Source organism: Labrus mixtus, chromosome 12 (genome assembly GCF_963584025.1).
Source record: "Labrus mixtus chromosome 12, fLabMix1.1, whole genome shotgun sequence".
NCBI lineage: Eukaryota > Metazoa > Chordata > Actinopteri > Labriformes > Labridae > Labrus > Labrus mixtus.
This window is the reverse complement of record NC_083623.1, coordinates 9362128-9379451: the sequence shown is the minus strand read 5'-3', so window position 1 is coordinate 9379451 and position 17324 is coordinate 9362128. Positions and strand designations below refer to the sequence as shown.

At 41.4% G+C, this 17324-nt stretch overlaps 1 protein-coding gene across 1 annotated transcript; it reads right to left on the bottom strand.

Annotated features, from left to right (window-relative positions):
- Nucleotides 1–889: 889 nt before the first annotated feature.
- Nucleotides 890–14258, bottom strand: dusp10 (dual specificity phosphatase 10). The gene is made up of 4 exons (XM_061051853.1): nt 14043–14258; nt 12001–12821; nt 6324–6692; nt 890–5599 (listed from the first exon to the last, which is right to left on the bottom strand). Exons 2-4 carry the CDS (start codon nt 12773–12775, stop codon nt 5334–5336), a joined length of 1410 nt encoding a protein of 469 aa, XP_060907836.1. The 5' UTR covers nt 12776–12821; nt 14043–14258; the 3' UTR covers nt 890–5333.
- Nucleotides 14259–17324: the final 3066 nt, after the last annotated feature.

Sequence of the window (17324 nt, the reverse complement as noted above, 5' to 3'; positions counted from 1 at the left end):
TTTTTTATTTTTATATATTATGGTGTATCTCATATCTTTGAGTTCTCTACTCATAAAGGTTGTTTTATTTTACAACTTTGGCAAATTTATTGACAACTTGACACACTTGACAAAGGTTCAGAGGGTGATACTTATTTTCGAGTAATAGTTTGTCGCCCTACGCACCGACTTTATGAGATAGTTGGATGTGCATACACCTTCTTAAAAAGAGAAAAGTATTGAAGAAAATGATTGATGAGATTAAAACAACAACAGATAAATATTCAGTTAAGACAAGCATAGTGAGTTGGAGCTTTTGTCTCAAGCTAAGAAGTCTGACCTTCTTTAAGGCAGGACTTTTTTTGTGCTAAAAACTTTACCAGTAGACCCCAGGAAGAATAGCTGAGCTCTCGGGTACAGCTAATGGGGATCCTAACAAATAAACAAATCAATAGAGCACGATTATAATTCCTTCATAGTCGAGTTGTTGTGCAATACCTCCTGTCCTCATTGCTCTGCTTCTGGTCCCTCTCGACTTCAAAGGGGAATATTTGTTTCACACACTTGACTAGTTGCTAAGTTTGTCGCTCAGGTTATAAACCAATATTTCTTTGTTGCAGAGAGCTGGAAACCAGTCGACAAGAGCTGTGAAAGTGAATCAGAGCAGTGAAGGTTTTCTCCATTATACCACAATGATGAACAAAAAAAAAAAAAAGATATCGCTGAGAAGAACTGCCGAGATCTGTGCGTACATAACTACAAGTGGACACTTTCTGGTTTCATGTATTTAAGTCCATTGCCAATTTAAAAATAGTGATTATAGCAGCTGCTGCAAAATGTTGAATTCAATTCATTTTTGAATTTTTACCATGTCAGATTCGCAAGAAAAGAAACCTCAGAGACGCCAACATAAACTTGAAGCCTCCCTGTTTATTTCAAAGCTCACAAGTAGAGGATTACAAAAATGACAGTGCTTCAATTTGCAACAGTTTCGGGGAGTAGTAGGAGAAGAGTAGGAGAGATGACAGACCAGTTGAGGAATTCTTTTTAGCAAGTCATGCAAAAAAGGTGTGGGAGAAGGCCTCCGTTATTATAGCACCCTTTGTGGAAGAAAAATAAATCCATATGTCCGTAGGTCAGTGCAAAAATAGTAATGAATATATGCATACAAAGAAAATAGATATATATATTTATATATACTGTATATACTTGACTTTGACTACAGACACAGAGAAAGATACAGAGACTTGTAGAGCGAAGCCCATTTTCACCGGAGTCTCAGAGCAGAGACTCTTCAACAAGTCTGGTTGTAAAAAGTGCACATCAAATATGACAGTTTGATAATGTTCAAATACAGAACGGACGCCCGTTGGAGCTGTCGGTTAGGCTATGACCTCTACAGAAAGAGCAGTGTGGGAAAGACAGACAGCACCATAATGGCCAATAGTTCCCCCCCCACCCCACCCAAACCCCACCCCCTTTGAGGGCCAGGAGCACACGGCATGCTTCGTTTTTCAACCAGAGAGCATAATGTACAGTACTACGATTATTACATTGTTAAGATACATACAAAAGCAATGTGCTGCTGATGTAATAGAAACCAGCAGATGGGATGAAAATGGTACATCATTTGTTTGGAACATTGGCTCAAATGGTTAGCACTCTTGATTTCTTTTAGCAAATATAAATGCACAAGCTACAAACGTGTGGTAAATCTTTTCTTTTTTTTTTTTTTAAATATACCTTTTCATAATATTTAAAATCTATCGTGGAGCACCAGTAGACACCAATGACAACACTAACAAAAAAAAAACAAACAAGTGAGGACTTTTTGCCACACAAACTTTTTTTTTTTCTTGTAACGTCTTTGTCCGTTCGATCTGTTAGTCATGCTCAAAATGTTTGCAAAAAACGCCTCGTCGAACAGTTTCACGACAGTTTGTTTAAGATGCAACCTGTTTCATTGTTATTTGCATAGCATGAATCTTCACATGAGGGATTTTCAAAAGCTTATTATCATAAATGTTGGTGTTGTAAAGCCTTCCTTTGAGTTCTGGAGCCATTATTTCGTGATAGCGTGTCACATCCTCCGTCCTTCTCACGCGTTCAAATGTAGAACATGACAGCTCACAGATGGTGCATTCAGAGGGTTTTCTTTTTGGGTGCATTGACATTTGATGATTTTAGCCCTGTGCTTCCTTTTCTGCTTTTTTTTTCCATGCAAACAATGGAGAACTGAACAGATGATATGAAGCTTTGAACATAATTCAAAGAGGAAGTGTTACTTGTGAGGAAGCTAATTAACGTTAGCATCAAAATAATTAAAGAATACTGGATGAAGAGATGTTTCTACTCGTTTCAGATCTGAACGTCATGCTTCTACCTCCAGTTAAAGGATGGCTGCATATGTTTGAAAGTCAAGCAGTCCTTTGGTTCCACAAATGAAAAGTAACGTGTGTTGTTGTGTGGGCTACAATAACTCAGCAATTACGGAGCTTCCAAAGAATTGTAAAATGTATTTCCCAACAGTGAAAATTCACTTGAAGCTGCTTCAAGAATTGTTTTTTTTTTGTAAAAGTCGACGACACTTTGTTTCTGCATTTGCTGAGTTGAAACACAACGGGCAAAAGTAAAGTTTAGGTCGTTGCCAAGAACTGTATAAAGAATGGACAGCACAAGAGCTCCAGAGAAGTGAAGCCAAACCATTTGGATACATGTGAAATCAATTTGTCTCAATCTGTCTTTAAAGTTAGTTCACATTATTCGATATGCTTCATAACCGACACATATCTGTGCTGCTGAGGACTGGATACTGGCCCAAGGTAACTCTGTGGTTTTCTTGGTAAGTTAAATGTGCACTTTGGTCGGCAGAAGGAGCTTGGTGTCAATTCCACTAGATCCTTTCTCCGCAAGTCTTGGCTCCAAATGACGCCACTAGCGCAAAATAGCGCCCGTTACTGGGGTATTTTGACTTCAATTTTTTTCAGTGGAATGAAATGGAGACAGGATGTCTATATTTATCTACAGTGGTGCTGAAAAACCTTTTATTATTATTATTATTATTATTATTATTATTATTAAATTGTATTTTTTTTTAGTTCACATTATTCCAGTTACTGTCAAGGTAGAAAACTCTAGATCCATCTAGCTGTAAAAGATTTTTTTTTTTTTTTTTTGCACCTACCCTGATAAAGAAACTCGGGTAAAGCAGGATTTAAGTGGAAAGTGCTGGAGCTTTTTTTTTAAAATGCTCCTGTAGAATGCTAGCTTTTCCACAATAAAACGACAGCTCTTGAATTGGGAAAATTACCTAATTGAGCATGTGCGGTGCATTCAACTTTGTCTAAAAGGACAACTACAGTAATAATTGGATTTAAGGCTTCTGGAGAGCACACACGTCTGTATGTTTTAGGTGAAATGATCATGCAAAATAGATTGAGTTTCAGTTTAGGTTTAGTTCAGTGAAGTCCATGAGAATGAAGGCGTAAATGAGCAGCACAAGCAAATGTCTTCTCTTGATATCAATCTACATGTGTTTGTTGTAATGAGTCAAGTGAGTCAGATGCAACAGGATGAGGGGAAACTGTGTGGACAAACATACACTCTTTATTCTCTCTTTACACTACTATTGAGTGCAGTGTTATTGTACAGTTCACGGTGGTATTCGGGGTCTCCTTCCTGCCACCACGAGATCAGAGTTACATAATGAGTGCGTTTCACCTCAGAGCTCGTTAGCCTCTCTGAATGCAATCTTCTGCAATTCTGCGCGTGAACGGGAAACAGCAGAAACAGTCTTTGAAACGTGAAATCTGGATGTCACACGGAGAACAAAAGGAGCAGGTTGCTTCTGTCTGGGAGTTAAAAATTTGACCTCATTCTGCATCCGTCCGCACGTGATGTTGTAGCATGCGCAGGCCCAGTGGTGACACATGAATTAAGGCATTGATAGAGGCACTGGAGCAGCACGTGACAGCAGCGCTTGCCTTAGCGAGGCAGAGGAGCTCACTAAACTGTAGCTTAGTGTCAGCGACAGGGACTGGCAAAAGATTAGACAAGGGGTCACACTGCTCTACTGTACCACCCTGTGTCACACTGCACTGTGACGCACGGGACGAGCTGAATGTTTGAAGTCTGTACCTCCACTCTGCTACCCTTTGATGGATTAAATTAAAGCTGGAAATGAAGGGCATTGATACAAACATGTAGCTACATAGGGACACAGCAAAGTACATTACAATGAAGCTGTGTCGTGGATGAATGGGGGGGGGGAATTGGGTCAAAAAGAACAAATGCTGCAAAAAAACAAACAAACAGGCAGTGAAATTCCTCCATTCAGCAACATCAAAAATCAGCTTTAGCCCTGTTTTTACAATATTCACTGATTATTTTAACGTGTTTTTTTCCTCTGATAGCAGCCATGCATTAAAAAAAAAAAGAAAGCTCATGGTTGTCTCGTTACACACATACAGTATATTGCTAATATTGATGTATATGTTGATGCAGGAATGGCAAAACAAAGACACCAGAGCAAACACATAAAATATGAAAGTGTGATTCTGACTGACACAAAGCCAAAAAAAAGCTGCACTCAAAAAAAAAAAATGAAACCCCATTATTTTTCTGTCTTGTACACATCTGTGCCAAATATGACACAGCATAACATAAACACATAGAATTGAACAACAGTATCACGCTAACATCAGAATGGCATCTCAGCGAAAAGCTGGAAATGTTTTGTAATCATTACCGATATATACACATAAGATCAAGGTCTCAGTTGCATTTCAGTCAAATTATTGCACAGTAAGCCGCAGCGGGCTTGTCATGGTCAACCCCATATACCCCTGTATAAAAATAGAACAACAACATAAACACACCAAACATGTCTTCATCTTTTCTTTTTTCTCTTTTTTTTTTTGACAGGCACTGCCATGGCCAACCCCGCCTGAGTCTGCAAACAGAAACAGTGTGCCACAGTGTGAGCTTTAAGAGTTTCTCCTCTCAGCAATTGCCTCTAAGCACATAGAGTATCTTTTCCAAACTGAATTTTCTTTCCCTCTGCGGTCACAAGTGGAAAGCTTCCAAGTGACCGCCTCCCCTCTCTCCATCGCTCTAACTCATCCTCTCCTCCGGGACTACAGCCAGGTCCAAAGAGTGGAGATTTTTTGGCATTTCTTATCACCACTGACCCAGAGCTTTGCTTCTCCAGGGAGCCCAAGATGAGCGCGAGGAGATTCAAGAAGAATATTCTCCATCGCGCCCATTCCAAACCAGCTCAAAAGAGCAGTCGAACCTCTCTCAAAAAAGCAGTGAGAGTAAGTCAAAATGTGAGTGTCGATTTGAAGGGTTTCACTTTAGACGACTGTTTCCACACCGATCAGCTTTGGTGTGAGGATTCTTGGCGTTATTCCGTTGTTGAGGTCCTCCTCGAACTCCAGCAGCTGGCCCATGAAGTTGAGGTTTGGGGAGATGATCGGCCTCCTGGTTTTGACGAACTTGTAGGCGTCCGTCATGGTCATCCAGGTGTGCTTCATCAGGTAAGCGATCACAATGGTGGCTGATCGGGACACGCCCGCCTGGCAGTGGATCAGAAGGCCCATACCCGCTTGATGTGCTTCCTCTGCAGAGAGGAAACAAGGAAACAGTCAGAACACAGTAAAGTGAATGTTGAGTTCCCACAGAGGAAGTTCAGTCACAGATACTCAAACGTAAAACTTTAGTGGTTACCAGGCGTCTATCTCCGTCCAGCCAAACAGAACATTTTGCCTGATTATACTTATTTGTGCAAAGAGCTTTACATAAAAACAATAAGTCTAAAATGTGCAAAACTCACTAATAATGCTGGGACGTTAATATTAACAAGCTTCTTTTATTCTTTTTTTTAAACATTTTTCCTATTTTATATCACAAATGAGAAATAGAGACGCCGTTGTTGTGTAAGGAGAAAACAAAGTTGTTATCACGTTATCTCTAACTTTCTGACCAAGGGCATCATTTTTAAATTACAGATAAAAAGATGGAATCAAAAAGCATTTACTGTAAACTTTAAATTTGTCTCAATTTGTTATTCCCAGAAACCTCTACTTTCTCACTCTCACAAAATCCTGAATATTGTCTCTACATTTTAGAATTTAGATTTTTTTGTTAAACTAAAGAAAACTGCTTCAGGCCTACTGAGAGTAGTAACAATGAACAACCTGAGATTTTGGTACAGTGCTTGAACCTCATAAGAAGGTATTGCGTCGTCTTAAAGGGTCAAAATGCATCGAGTTTGGGCGCCACCATGTAAGCCTTCTGCTGGGAGAAGTATCAACTGTTACTGTTACAAGTGACCGTTTTCATACCGATGAATTCAAACGCCTCCTCGAAGTACTGGCGCAGGTTCTGCTTGTTGCTGTCTGTGGCGGGGAGGCGTTTGTAGATGAAGAGGCCCGTGTCGTAGTGGTAAAGCGGCAGGTGGGTGGTCACATTGAGGATGTAGCCGATGTTGCAGCGCTGCAGCATGTTGATGTCCTGAGCGTCGTGCTCGTTCCCCAGATAAAGGAAGGGCAGGATGGGTGTCAGGTCTGCGTTCTCTATGTCCGGGGTGGAGGGCAGGGAGTGAGGTAGCGTCCCTGACAGGCCGGCAGCCGCACCGGAGTCCAAGCCCTCGTGAAGGTGCAGCGAGTGCTCGCACAGGTTTTCATGGCTCTGCCTGAAGCAGCTAAGGCCGCCTGTGAACACAAAACACAGATTATGATTAAAGCTTGAAGGAAAAAAAACTGATTCAATTGTTTAGCTTAAAAAACTGACAAACAACGTTTTTTAAAATGTGTGTTTTTTCCCCCATGTTTTTTCCCCCATCCCATCGCATTTTAGACCCTGACGATCTCCTTTGATAAGGCATGTAGCTAAGATTTCTTGGGTTAAAAGTTCGATTCACACTGGAGACCTCCTCACTAAACATACTTCACTCACGCTTCTGTCAGCCACAAGGCAAACTCACTGCTTACTAGGACAAGTTCACTTTGTACGTACATCTTATTAGAGTAACGACAACTTGCTTTTAAGTGCTTTAAGGTGCTAAAACATGACAGAAATACCAAATCATATGACCAAACTTTTAGATTTGGTAGTGATTAATGTGTCCTTTCGAATATAAAATTAATATAAAGGGATTGGAAGTGTTTCCATTTGCAACAATTGACAGTCCTTCTAAATGTAAAAATAACTCCTAAGTCAGTTTCCACTGGCTAACTGCCTGAGAAATCCCCTCTTTTAAAATGCAGGTATATAGATGTGCTAAGCTTTTGATGTACTTCTCACTGGACATCTGCACTTCTCCAAATAAACTGGTTTGCACCTGTCGCTGTTAATGCCAAAGTTTCCCTTTAGCAGAGTGGTTGGTGGGGAGGGGTGGAGAGAGTCACACACACACACACACACACACACACACACACACACACACACACACACACACACACACACACACACAGTATCAGTTCATGTTCATGTATTGTTCACATTGCGACAGTTGACATCATGCTATGTGAGGTCATCGCTCAACTTCCCCCTTTGTGAGCAGACAGACAGGTGGGGATCGACTGTCGGACAGTTCCACCATAAAACAGATCGTTCCCCATGAACACATACTGCCACCACCCTCACTTTAGTGGGAATAGTGGGTGTCATGGTAATAATTACACTAACCCAAAAAGGGAAGTCTTTACAAGCTTTCTGACACAAAAGAAATGTTAGGGGGAATTCCAGTGGCATTTGTATAGTTTAAATGTTTTTGATATTCTGAGCTCTGAAGACAAAGCTGAGTCAATTAAGTCTTTTTTATAGACATCTAAAAACTCTGTAGATTAAACATCCAAAACCACCGTCTTCACGGTCTAAATAAGTATCAATATCACACGTAAGCCTTGGTTCTCAGAGATAACTGTACTTAAAAAATCTCATCTAAATATGTAAGTTCCAGTAAATGTGGTTTCCGTTAACGTGAATTCACCAACTTTAAGTCCGCTAAACTGAATTACTCTGCAGACCCTGATGTGATCCCTTTTTCTCAACTGGAACTTCTGTGTCATGTCTGCTGCCGGCCATGAGGGGAGATAAAGAAAGACCCGTTTCTACTCAAGCTCTCATTGGCTAAAGTAGCCTAGGAAGAGTTCATGGACCGTCTCAATAGGTGGAATGAGGGGTTGCGAGGTGGGAAAATGGGGAACAGGGGGCATACATTTTGAAGCAATCCATGGATTTTTGCGGATGTAATGTGTTTGGATTAAACTCTTGCCCGTGCACATTACTGTTTTCGTTTGAATAGTATGACTGGAAGAGTACAGTTGACCTTCAGATGTAAAAAAAAAAAAATGAATCAGTAAGACGTGTTTGTTTGTCTGTAGTCTGACCAATGAAAAGACTGTGGCTGCTGTGTTGGTTGGTTTGGTTGGTTTACGTGGTCGTGATCACAAGAATCATTCTAGTGATCCATAGCATGAGTGACAGTTGAACACAGCAGCAGTATAGATGACGGTGATGCCCAGAAAACACACTTACGGCCTGTGGGTCTGTCAGGGGAGATGATATGTCAAAAAAGTGTTTATTAGTAGATTTTCAACAGACAGGTGTATCATTTCATTTTAGTCATCATGTTTTTTTTGGTTTTTTTGTTTGTTTTTTTCAAGGTTTATTTTCTGGGCTTTTTGTGCCTTTATTGGAGAGACAGGACAGTGGATAGAGTTAGAAATCAGGGAGCGAGAGAGAGCGGGGAATGACATGCGGGAAAGTAGCCACAGGTTTGATTTGAACCCGGGCCGCCCGCTTAGAGGACTACAGCCTCCATACATGGTGCGCGCGCACTAACCACTGCGCCACCAGCGCCCCCATCATGGCTTTTTAAGAATTCCAATCTACTGACTCCAGCGAAAAGCTGAAATTGTTTTGTTGTTTTTGATAATACTGGTTATTTTAAACCGGATTAATGGTTAACTGAGTTTAATTATCTGTACCCACCTCCTCTCATACTGTATTTCTAAAATCTGCATTTTAATTTCACTATCATTTTATTAACCTCAACTCTAAGTGAAGAAGAAGAAAAACGCTGCACGTCCCTCCTGTCTCTATGACAACAGTCTGTTGACAACGCCCGCTGTATGAGCGACACTGCTCCGCTACTTTTTACTGTTTTATATTTTAGCTTATTTCCCAGACGTGGCGCAAAGATGATGTGGGTACAAGACATGATCCGTAGGCGGCAAAACTACAAGGAATATTATACTTTATGTTAAGAGCGCTGGTGACGTCAACAGCGTCTTTCTGAAAAGTTGAAAGACTTTCAACTTAAGCGCTCAGAGCAGCCGCGCAAAAAAAAAGGCGGACTGCTCGGGAAAAAGACGCTTGGCGCTGCGCTCTTTCTCCAGGTGCTGCGAACGCTCTCTACACATGGAAAACAATTGAATAAAGACGCTGGCACTCAGAAAAAAAAACGCTAGGTGGACACTTAAATGGCCTAAATTTGTCCTAAATTGGCCAAATATAATCTAAGGGTAGTGGATAGCTTTAGCTTCACACACGCCTAGTGAGAAAGTATTGCTTAAAAAACTGAAGTTAACATCTGCCTGTTTGTTGGACGCTTACATTCTATTTTTTTTTAGCTACAATCAACACAGACTGTTAAATTGCGAAACTAGCCTCACTGTTTTTTCTCAAACAGAAACCAGAGTCTGTCTTTTCAAGTCTCAGCTGTTAACACATTTGATAGTAAACTGAGAATAACACAGTCTCCAGAAAAAGAAGCACATTGCTGTGAGATGAAATCTGTCAAGTGTGACCGTCATGATCTGAAAGCTGAACACAAAGGAAAACCGTCACGTCTACGAGCCACGGGGCCGAGTTCCTGCTTCGAAACGACAGCTTCTGCCTCAGCTCCCAGCCTCTCGCGCCACAGACCCGCTGTTTCCACCACTGCGGGCTGACACCTTGTTTATGGCAGTTCTGACGTTTTAAATGTTAACAAGTTACCTCTCTGAGCTGCAGCAGGGGCAGGGAAAGAAACATTGTGTGTTTCCACTGAAGCAACGAGCACATCTCGATAAATCATGACTAAGACATGCTGGTAAATTAATCAGCAGTCATACAGGAATGATCAAAATCTGTCACTATTCCCACGCAAGCTGAGAAATCTCTCATTTTTATCAAACAATGAACAATAATCAACGCTAAGTTTCCCCAAAAAATGAAAAGTGAATGAGAATGATGAATTATTATATAACCAGGGCTCTTCTAGTTTGTGCTTAGGGCTGCTTTAGTTCATGTTTTATTAAACCGAAGAATCGGATTAAGTAAGATGGAATATAGGCTGCAATCAAACATGTAAAAGGGGACACATGGGACATGCAAGCCATTCTTGCAATGAGCGAGATGCATGTCTTGCATTTTGCATGCCAGAATGAGTGAGACGTTGTGTGTATTCCTCCCGCCGAGGCGAGCTTCATAGACACAGACACACACACAGACCGCTGCAGGATGAGCAGCCTCGTCCATCAAAGCACCCAGGAGGACGAGAGGACCGAGAGCGGAGAAGAGATCAAGGAGCTGTGATCTTACGGCTAGACGTCGACTCGCAGGCATTCATGAAACACTCGCAGCCGAGCCCCTCCCCACACACACACACGCACGCACACACACACACACACACACACACACGCACATACACACAGGACACACTGCTGCTGCTCCAGCTTCAAACACATACACCAAAGATAGCAAACATGGCAGCGACCCAAGGACTGCCATCTCTAAAGGCTGCCTTATTTACTAACAGCTGCTTCTGCAAAATGCTTGAAATGTGTCCCGTACAGAGCGGGTGTGGAGTGTGTGTGCGCATATGTTTCCCGTTGCTAATTGTACATCTAATAGTCTGTTCGTTTTTTTTGTTTTTTTTAATCTATTTCTGTTTCTTTCGCTTCTCTCCAACTTTCTCTGCTCGTCCAGTTGTGGTAGACGGCTCTCCACCAGTGAGGTACTTCCTTGCCACTGTGGCAAAGAGCTTCCTCATTGGTGGGATGCATTTTGGGACTCTGTAAAATGATAACACGGTTATGAGTGTACAGCCTGATCCTGCTCTGTAAAGAAAAGTGCAATGAGTTATTTTTCGTTGTGGTTTGGCACTTTCTAAATGAATTGAGTAAAAGCTGTTGTGTGTGTGTGTGTGTGTGGTGATGTTACTGCTGTAAGTCTTTAGTGCAAAGCTCAAGGGGAGGAAAAAACAACAGTCGCTGTGTTTACGGGCAAAATCAGCTGACCATGGCAATAAAGTGTTACGTTTAACCAGCTTTAAACGCACACTACATCATCATAACACCACCAAATCGGTTTTATTGGCATAGGCTTCTACCATTACTAAATCTGACTACCATTACTTTCACTGACTACGCCGACTACTTGTTCAAATTTGGAGACTCTTAAAATTATACGGAAGGACTTCCAATTAACAGGCAGAGACCTCGAGCAGAACCAGACTCATTGGTGGACAACCATCTGCCACTAAATTGAGAATTTAAATGAAAAGGAGAAAAGACAAACAGAGTGACGTTTACATTTCACATGTCCTAACTGATGTACTCCCTCTGGCATCAGAGTGAGGTCCATTTAACCATAAAATGTTTTTTTTATCCACCTTTTACACAACAGACCTGGAATTCCTCTTTCTTCAAAAAGTTCATCCTTTTTGTTTTTAAAGGTACAAATCACAACAAAAGTTATCCCATGGCATTTCATATATTGAGAAAACCTTACTTCACTTCTTTTTTTTTTTTAACAGAGAAAACACTTTCATTGGCAACAGTAGCAACGGGAAATTTCCTTGTACTGTCACATGCAGAAATCTTGGGCAGAACCAGACTCATTGGTGAGCATCCAAACTGTTTAACTCTTTCTGAAATCAAACTAAAAACCATGAAATTGAAGTTCCTATCCCCTTAAAGGCCTGGTTTTTCTCAATCCTTCAAAGATTGAACGAACCCACTTGGATGTTACCTTTAAGGATGATGGGGTCTTTGCCCTCCCTCCTCAGGGACTCCAGAATCACATGCAGCGGCTGAGAAAATGTGAGGCGGTTGGGGTCCGTGGTGCTCTCATCATAAACCACAATCTCTTTGGAGAAGATGCCCTTATAAGAGTCCTTGCCCTCGCGGCAGGAGATGAGGTCCAGCACAGTGATCTTGCCTTGCTGCAGCCGCCGCCGGCTGATCTTGTCGGAGCAGTTGATGTGCACGGCCCCCCGAATGTGTCTCTTATTGTACTCCATGAAGGGCCGGCAGTCGATAATGACCGGCACGGGTCCTATGGGGTGTCCCATGGGGCAACAGGTCATCCGTTTAGCCAGCTCATTGGGGTGGATGACCCTAACGGATGCCTTTGGAGTGCCTGGGGCGAGACTGGGGGCGCTTAACGCTTCATGGTTGCTGACCATTGGGGTGGGGGCCCCGGCATAGCTGAGGTTTGGGCTGCTGGCACTCACCTGGCTGTGGCTGAGGCTCGGGCTGTCCTTCTCATAGGTGGTCACAGAGCAGCAGCTGGCACTGCTGCATCCACACGACAACGAGCGCGTGGAGCCCTTGGATGAGGGCATATACGTCACAAGATTGGCCGTCGCCCGAATCTTCACCACGGTGGTGCTGATGACTGTGTCGCTGTTGCTGCTGGAGATGGAGTCCAGGTAGCTGGTGTCCAGGCGCAGTTGGAGTTCCTGAGGTCGGATCGGCCTTGGCAGCGCCACCACAATTCTGTCGTCAAGAGGAGATGGAGGCATGGGGAGGCCGAGGGCTGGACGTTTACGGAGAACTCGACAAGCCTCTCTGTGGGGACGGAGACGAGAAAAAGCATGAGGCAAGGAGAAAATCTTTGCTTCAAAACGGTTATATTCAGTGAGGTTCGCTTCAAGTGATTCAGATGAAGGCTGTGAATGAAAGAGCAGAGAGGACAAAGAGCGACCTCCTGTCTGTTTGATCAACATGCAAACTAGAAAACGGCTGCTGAAGCCAAATATTAGTAGTGTCAACACCTGAGGGGCTACACCCAACATGGTGAGAAAATAAAGGCGTGACAGACAGGCCACTAATAATAAACAGTGAAATCATCACAGTCTGGTGTAACAGAATCACTTTAAGTGTAATCAATATGAATCATCCTCCACATACTGTACACTTTTATGTCTGAGTGTATGTGTGTCAAGGCTATGTGTGTATTTTAGTGTGTGTGTGTGTGTGTGTGTGTGTGTGTGTGTGTGTGTGTGTGTGTGTGTGTGTGTGTGTGTGTGTGTGTGTGTGTGTGTGTGTGCTGTTGAATTTTTCATCCCAACTGTGGTCTCTCTGATCCAAAGCTTTTATAACAAGGGAGAGAGAGAAAAAAAAAAAGATAAAATACTGCATCAGCGCCGCAGTTTGGTCTCTCCCCCAGATGGAAAGTCGGGGTCCAAAAAAAATAAAAAAATAAATAAATAAAAAAACAACAGAAGGGTGGCAATATCTTTTGATCCGCATTCTGAGCATTTTGAAAGCATGTCATGCTGGCATGTTATGTAAAGACACCCGCCGAGCATTGCCTGTCCCGGCCATCGCCAATCCTTTGAGCACGGTGCAGGTTCAGCAGGAATCATTCATGGCCAAATTCATTGAAGAAACCGGCATGGGAACGTGCCGTGAATGTGATATGTGCTTTCGGGATGAGACTAACTGATCTGATAAGCTGAAAAATTCAATTTCACACCAGCGAATAAATTAAAAAAATAAAGAATTAAAAGGCGGTGGTAGCTTTAAAAATGTAGGGTTTGTAACTTTGTCGCAGCGGGGGATATAGGCTGCAATTTACTGCTGTATTAAAATAAAATAATTTATTCGCACAGTCAAAGAATAAAAGCCTATCGGATAAAATAACATCTCACCAGATTCAAATGGTTGCAGTTATAACTCCTCTTCATTAATTTTAGAATAGCATGACTGCTCACTGACTGCATTTAAAACAACTCATGCTTTGGGCACTAATTCCCAAACTTGCCTTTTTTTTTTCTTTCTGCTTACCGGTGTGTGTCGCGTGCACCTTAAGAGTGGTTTATTAATCTCCGCTCGCGGGCAACGTTGCCTCCATTCAGTCCGTCCCAGTGTTGTGGAGCGGCAACATTTTTAGTACTTTTACCCTGCTCCCCAGAAATAATATTGAAGGAAGTCTGCCAGCCTACTGAAGTTGCGCAGCGGGATTGACGCGAGCGCGAGCCAATACGCGACTTCATTAATATTAAAGTTGGGTCCTTTTTGTACAGTGAGGTCCGGCCCTGCTGGTGGGCGGGGTCTACGCCTCCCACTGTAGAGCTGTACGCCTCTATTGCTAGCGAGGAGGGAGGTTTTTAGGGTGAGGGGAAGGGGGGAGGGGGGGGGAGGCTGTCGCTTGAACTGCCTTCAGTCCCACGTACGAGCAGGGATGATGTCACTGGCAACCAATGAAGAGTCTCTCAAGGAGGCTGGAGGAAGAAGACACGGTGCGTTCACGTGTTGCTCGTAAACTCGTAACGTACAGTAAAACAGAGATGCCAATAAGACCAGTAACATAAAATTGATGATTTTTTCTACAGTTTTAACAAGATAGATCAAAAGAGAGACATAATTAATGTGTTGAACTATGAAGGTCTATTAACTTTTACTGTGTTTGTCTCTATTCTGAAACTCCAGATATGAGATGAGATTCAACTTTATTGTCATTACACATATACAAGTATAGAGTAACAAAATGAGATTTGGCATCTCACCAGAAGTGCAAAGAAGCAGAAAGTGCAAGAATCTGTGCTATGTACAAGTAATTACAAAATTTACAGATGTAGACTAAAAAAAAAAGTGAATTATTGGGTATACATGGCTGGATTAATGGGATGCTATAAATATAAATACATGCTATAAATATAAGTATATTCTTCAGATTATAATATACAGATTAAGGTGCAGTGAGCATGCTATACTAGATTACAGATAATATACAGAATATGGACATATTTTACAGGTCGATAACTTATTGAGGTGATATGAACATACTATAATACAATAATACAGCTGGATGAGAGATGTGTGTGTATGACCAGGAGGAGTGGTGGGGGGATGATGGGTGTTTTTTAGATTCTGTCAAAAGAGAAATTTAACATAATCTAAGATACCAGCCTGGAAATGAATTGACTTTACAGAGAGGAATCAGACATTATTTTATTAATGAGGTGTGTTGTTAGAACTTATTCACTCTCAAAGAAGACGCAAACACATAAAACATCATATACCAACAAGATGGTCTGATTAAACAACACACTGGTTATTGGTGTTTGTAGGATATTAAATTATAAAGTATGTCAAAGTACGAAAAACACCTAACTCTATTATAATGATGTGTTTTTGAGATATCCTGAAAATAAAAAGACTACTAGATAAAGAAACAGGCAAACAATTAAAAGTTTAACACACTAGTCTACACTATGTATGAACACATCTGTTTCTTCATTTTGATGTATTTTACTTCCTTTATTTTTAGATTTCTTATCGAATGTTTCTGGTTAAGTTTGACTGGTGATTCTTTGGAGTAAACAAACAACCTCTACAGCGGCATGTCTCCCGGTATTGTTGCTCTAGGATTTTGTCATTCATCAGGTGACAGTCACAGCTTGAGTCATGAGTAAGAGGATGGCCATTGTACTCATCTATGTTTGGTCAATCTTGTCTTTGTTAACATGACCCTGATATGACCCATTCCACCTGAAGGCAGTCTCAGTAAATGGTTAAAGCAGAATATGATTCATTCCAGCTTACATATTATACTGCTGTAATATCAGGCTTTACAAACCTGTGACGTATATGAAATACACCCAAACAAAACCAGTTAATGTTATTAATCCAAATAAAATCACTCAACTATTTTAAAAAGGAAAAATAGTGGCAGCTGTGTTTATGTGATTAAGTTTGATAACTTGTAAAGAATTTGATCTGAGTCACTCGTGTCTGACAGACTGCAGGAGGTTGTGGCATCATATCCTTCCTCACTTATTTAAAGAACAACAATTAACCTTTTGACCAATTTCAACCGGCTGTAAAGGCAACATAATGAAAGACTACAGGCCTTATAGTGAACATGGTGTCCTGTTTGTGTTAGACAGCAACATTGACCTGGGTGTGAGACAGAAAGGTAACATCATTTGTGGTAATAAGTGGGTGTCTTTGGCAGGAGTCACCATTAATCGAGTGCCAAGTTGGCTGGCTGTTCCCATATGACAGCAGCCATGTTGCGGTGAAAAGGTCTCGCTGGCTTCAAACCCCCAAATATAATCGGAGCTCTCTATCCTCACTGGCAGCCTGAAACAATGCAGGGCATGTATTATTGCTGCTATTATTAGCCCACTGTACAGTTATTTATAAATGGACACAGCTGATCAAAGCCTATTCAGATCAGATTCAGAGCGACTCGTATTTCACTTGTGATAAAGGTGAACGAGAACACTGTGCTTGAAACAAGTTTGTTTGTTCATAATCCAAGACTACAAAATCGGAATATATCTTTAATGCACTGTTTTTGTGTGTGTTGTTGAAGCCTTATTATATTTGCAAATGAGGTTCTGCTTTTTAGTGCCAATCGTTTGTCTGTCAGTGAGATTTCAGAAAAATCAAACACCCAATTTTCTTGTGAACGTTGGTGGACAAGTGTGGCCTGGACCAAGGAAGAACCAGCTACAGTTTGTAGTATAGATTAGAGACTCACAAATGACATTAACCCAATTGTAACATCTGTGCTGTGGCCTCGGCTGAGGTCAGTGCTGTTTTGTCCAGATTATGCAAATGTATGCACATTTATTTTTCTTTAAAAAAAACAACAACGACTAAATTATACATTTGAATAGGCAGGATGTGTCCTGTGTAAAGCAGGTCACCGCTCTGCAGTGAAAACATGTACAGTAAACAAATAAGGAGGTAATACATTGTCGGTGGAAAAAGTGGTTAAAATCAAACAAGCTAATTTATTCACTAAAATGATTTATGTTTAACATTATGCTTCTTTGCACTTATTCTCCGTTACATTTAGAGGACTAAAAAATGTCACTGAATCCTTCTGGGGTTAAAGCTCCTGTGAGGGACTTTTGGTTTATGTCATTTTTGGCGCCCCCTGTGGACAAAGCGACACCTCTTATCTGATCTTTTCCTCGACTTGTGTTTCCCCTTTTCTTACACTTCCGCGTGTCAGTGATTACATCCGTACAATAATACATTATAAAAAATATTATTATTTTAAAAAATTAGATTGTTGAATCTTTACTTACAACAATCTTCTTCAACCATTCA